General features: G+C 36.5%; 1 protein-coding gene across 1 annotated transcript; it reads right to left on the bottom strand.

Moving 5' to 3' along the window:
• Window positions 1-214: 214 nt before the first annotated feature.
• Window positions 215-4340, bottom strand: LOC136223413 (O-fucosyltransferase 36-like). The gene is made up of 3 exons (XM_066011378.1): window positions 2937-4340; window positions 1640-1889; window positions 215-742 (listed from the first exon to the last, which is right to left on the bottom strand). The coding sequence occupies exons 1-3, from the start codon at window positions 4235-4237 to the stop codon at window positions 566-568; spliced, it is 1728 nt and encodes a 575-aa protein (XP_065867450.1). The 5' UTR covers window positions 4238-4340; the 3' UTR covers window positions 215-565.
• Between the last annotated feature and the right edge of the window lie 595 nt (window positions 4341-4935).

Below are 4935 nucleotides of genomic sequence, written 5' to 3'. Positions count from 1 at the left end.
AAAAAAAAGTTAATATATCACGGATTCCCTTAACTTGATCCAAAAGACCAATTCACCTTCTAAATTTATAAAATGTTTTATTAATCTTTTCAATTTGGCTAAAGCGATTTAAATGATTCACTGACCTCCTGAATTTATTTAAAATGACTACTGTACTTTCGTATAGTGATAGTGACCATCTGGACTTGAAAGGGTTAATCACGTGCTTAAAGGATGATAAGAAACTTTATAAGTTAAAAAAAATTAGCTAAAGGACATGCTAATTCTTAACACTCCAATTTGGCTTTTATGGTTTCTACATACAAAGAATAATCATCAGCAGGGATAACATGTCCCTTGCCAAGTGAGTTCTCAAACATTAGAAGTAAAAACAAAGGTTAAGAAACTTATGTGCAAAATGTAAATGGCTACTTATCATACACTAGAATACAAGTAGATGAAATTCAACAACATTTTCTCACTCACACTCTTTGTACTTCATGGTGAAGCATCTTCAATGCTGGATTATCACAAGGAATGATGATGCTTGGTTTGTTGCAGAAACCAAGTAATTGATTCCGCATCTTTATTCGTCTTCTGCTATGTAGTTTGGCAATTCGCCTTGGCAGAGGTACTCGTCGCATATAGATGCTGATCCCCAATCTTTTCGCAGCCGCAAAATGTCCTCTGTGAAAGTGGATCCAGATGCTCCGATAAAGACATTTGCCATAGCGCTGATTGTCTTGTCAAGCATAGCTTCCACCTGCAAAATCAAGTATCATTATAGAAACACATCTGTTCTACATCAAGTTCTTAACAAAGTTTGCAGCCACAAAACAATCAGTGCATTTATAGTTTTGTTATTGTTTGCAAGTCCTCTGTAAATTCATATTTTATCTATTAGTGTAACATATTCATGGAAAAGATGTTTCCATGATTGTTGTGTTCTTCATCATTTCTAAGTTTCAACAATCTAGGAACAATATAAATGCCGAGTAAATTACACCCATGGCTCCTCAACTTTGACTTTCTTTCTTTATGGATCATGAACTTCAATACCGGACATAAAAGTCTTTGAACTTTGCCCTTACTAACCTAAGCCCCTTAAACTTTGACCACTCCAATAGCAAGTGAGTCTCCATTGTAGAGTTGATGGAAATGATATTCTAAGCAACTTTAATTCATGAACTTTTTGCTTTGTTTGATTAGGAAAGAAAACTCCGAAAATTGTGCTTTTAGAAAATAAAAAATGTGGTTCTAAACAAGTTTAATTCTTAGACTTTTCCATTTTGAGGTTGTTTACTTTCATAAGGGACTTTTATGTTAGTGAAGGGACTTTTTATGTCCGGTTTTGAAGTCTAGAGGCCATAAAGGAAGTAAGACCAAAGTTGTGCAACCACAGATGTATGTTACCCTATAATTGCCAAACTGAATCAACTTGTAATAGAATGATAAAATACAAATGCATAAGAGTGGGCTGCTACTATATCTTCAGTAAGATACAGAAGCTGAAATAAATCTTTCACTGATGAAGTTAGGAAATACTAATATCTAATGCATTTCAATTGTTTGATTTACTGGTCAAATTTCCAGTATCCAGTGGCATGAACAAGAAAGAGATAATAAATTCTAATGGAGTGTAAAACAAAAGAAATTTCACCTGAGGATCACCCTCAATGTTGTGTCTGGATAACAAAGCATCCCACTTTTCAACTGATGTATGAGATGGACGTCTAACAAGCGGCACAGTTTTCCCATTCAGTACAATTAATGATTGCAACAAATCAGTTTCACTATCTGCTGCATCGGTGGAAAGATATATGACTGGTGCATTGACCCTTTCAACAATTCGAGCAATACAATCTGCGGCTTGGGGAATGGGATAAAAGCAACTTGGAGTTTTAACATTGCTGGCAAAACATCAAAAATTTGTTATTAGACTTCGACTGATCATAATGCCCAAGTATTCCAATAGTCCTAAGACTCTGAACAAACACACAAAAGCACAACATCCTAGAAAGAAATTAGCAGCAGTTCCATCTATAAATGCAAAATCAGGTGGAATAGAAAACAACAAATATTCTGCACGACGCAAAGAATTGCAATTTTACAGTGTTTGTACTAAGCTTTAGACACTCACATAGGCTTATACATACAGCTGTCTAATATACCAAGAAATTGCGGCATTGCCAATTTGATTAATAGCTACAGGCTTAAAAATGGGCAATGACATCTAGAAATGAACTAAAAATCTGTCCTGATCACAAAGCAAATTGTTTGGATTAGAGATCCTAGACCAGAATGCAGCTGGGCCTAAAGAAATGAAAGTCTATACACACAAGTAGAAAAGAAGACAGGAGGGTAAAGAAGGAAATCGAGAGTTAGGTATTTAGGGGGAAATGTAGTTATGGCCTAAGGGATAGCTGTCTAGTAGGGAGAATCACTTACTGTTATATTGGGAAGTTTGTTAGGGAAAAGGCTGGCTGGTTTTGTATTCTCTTCTGCAATTCCTTGAAGGGCTCTACTTCGGTAAACAGGGAAGAACTCTTCTTCCTGGGAAGGTTGAGTCTATCTCACTCCCTATTTTATTATCAGTTATCAGCAAAGTTTTCATCTCCTATTTTTCTTAATTCTTCTCACCTGGTTGTTATATCTGTGGAAATTACCTTTGTTCTTATCAAAGACCGTACTCAGTAACTACTAACTACTAAGTAAAAAGTGCAAAAGGTGTGTAACTAAAACCAGCTGCTAAAGAATGATTTCTGCCTACCAAATAATGTTATCTAAGCAGCTTCCACTATAGACAAATATGAATATTTTATGCCATTCTTCTCATCCTTCCCTAGCACTATAGTTTCTAGGCATCTTACATGCAGAGAAACAAATACAACGGAATGAAAAACAAGTGCAATAAGCATGAACAAATAGATACAAAAGCAAAGAAAATGAGAAGTTACCAGAACTTCAAGAAGCCATGGCGTCTAAAATGGAGAGCAATGAAGTTCTTGCCCAAGAAAGTCTGAATAAACCGCTGTGCAGTGAGAATAATAAGTCTACTCGGTTCAATCACAGCCTTACACTTGTGAGCAAGAGGACCACCAGGCTGCATAATCCATTCTTTATCCACTTCAGCATAAAACACATCTCCAATAACAAGTACATCTTCGTTAGAAGAAAACTTGGCCAGTACATCCTTAACAGTCTTTTGACTCGGTTTCTTAATATCCTCCTTCCAAGGTGATTCGAGCCTTCCCCCAATTGAAATCCCCAATCCTTTCAATTTCTTAACATGGTCTTCATCCATGTAACAGGGAGCAGGAGCAGAGAAATAACATATGAACTTATCAATATGCACATGGTTTTTTCTCATTTGGGTGAATTCTTCAAATGTGATCACCACTTTCCTCCCCAAGCACTCATTTATATGTTCAATATCTAACACTTTATTATATGGGTAATCAAATTTAGGACTTGGCATTACCATAACACGATTCAATAAGGCTGCGAAAAACATATGCTTCTCCAAGCAGATCAAATGATTACTCATCTGCCCAGATAAGCAAATGGGAAATAAGAATTTGTCTGATCTGGGTTTCCATTCAATGGTCTTCCTCGCTGCTAAATTCAACTCCACCTTCCTACACCTATCATAACCAAATGCAGAGCCCAAAAAAGGTCCACTGGCATCATCAGAAGTAGATACATTTACATTGCCAGATTTATGAGAAGACAACAGAACCTTTTGAATTTGGTTATTCAGAGAAATCTGCTTAATAAGTGCAGATCTGAAATCTTCAATCTCAAAACCATTGAAAAAAACAGTGGAACTTGAACTGGAATTAACACTAGAATTTGAATTTGATTGGTTCAAAAGAGTGGCAAGAGAAAGCTGTTGCTGGCCAAGTAAGTAAAGAGCTTGCAACTCAGCTTCTTTCATCCGGTCAGAAGCAGAATCAATTCTAAAACCGGAAAAATTGGAGGAGAAGAGATTCCGTACATCGACGGAGAAGTAAAGGACTAGGATTACAAGAGGGAGAAAAATGGCTAACAAGTAGTAATAGTACCTCTTGTTGAGGTTGTGGAAGAAACGTCGCCGAATTGAACCTCCAACGGAACTGAACTCCTCAATGTTGAAGGTGGAAGAGGACCGCCGCTGCGGAGAGGGAATGTGGTGGTGGTCGTTTTGATTGTTCTTTCTGTCGTTTTGCTCAATTAGAGCCTCGCGATCGTCTTCCTCGTCCGATGAATCTCTATCCATTTTGGGTATTTCAGAGGAATGGGTTTGTTGAACGAGCCTTAAAACAGTGAGAGTGTGAGTGAGAAAAAGTCCAGAGGGGAAGAAATTATGAACGGAAGAAGGGAAGGAGAAGGAATATGAATCTCGTCCAACGACCAGAACAGCCGGTGGATGAAGGAAAACGACATCGTTCACTTTCATCATTGGACGGGCCGGGCTTTCGTGTCTTTTAAGCTCTTTGGTTCTTGGATCCAGATCTGATCTAAATGGCGTCGTTTTGAAGCCACAGTTTCCATTAGAGGTCCGTTCGGTTCGATCCAATTCGGGATTTAAAATCTCTAAATTTGTATCTAATCAGAGCCAACGGTATAATTTAGTTTGATTCTAAAGAAAATTTGGTTCTTGATATTTTTATTCGGGTATTTAATTATGTTCTAAATATTTTTATTCAGGTTTCTCTTAAAACCTTAGCCTATCGATGAAAATTAACAAAATTGTTAAAATTTTAACATAACTGTTAAGTTATTATTTATATTGGTTCAGATTTCACGGATTTTACTAATTTTGATAGACCAAGAGTAAATGTTACCAATAATAAGCTAAAGACAAAAATCAAAATTCTGAATAAACCATGAGTCTAATATTATCAAATAACAGGTCAATGAGGTAAATAACAATATTTTGAACAGGTAATCAGACAAATAGTGCTAAACCTTTTT

The sequence above is a fragment of the Euphorbia lathyris genome, chromosome 3 (assembly GCF_963576675.1).
Source record: "Euphorbia lathyris chromosome 3, ddEupLath1.1, whole genome shotgun sequence".
In the NCBI taxonomy this organism is placed as follows: Eukaryota; Viridiplantae; Streptophyta; class Magnoliopsida; order Malpighiales; family Euphorbiaceae; genus Euphorbia; species Euphorbia lathyris.
Note: the sequence above shows the minus strand (reverse complement) of the source record. Positions and strands in the feature narration are given on the sequence as shown.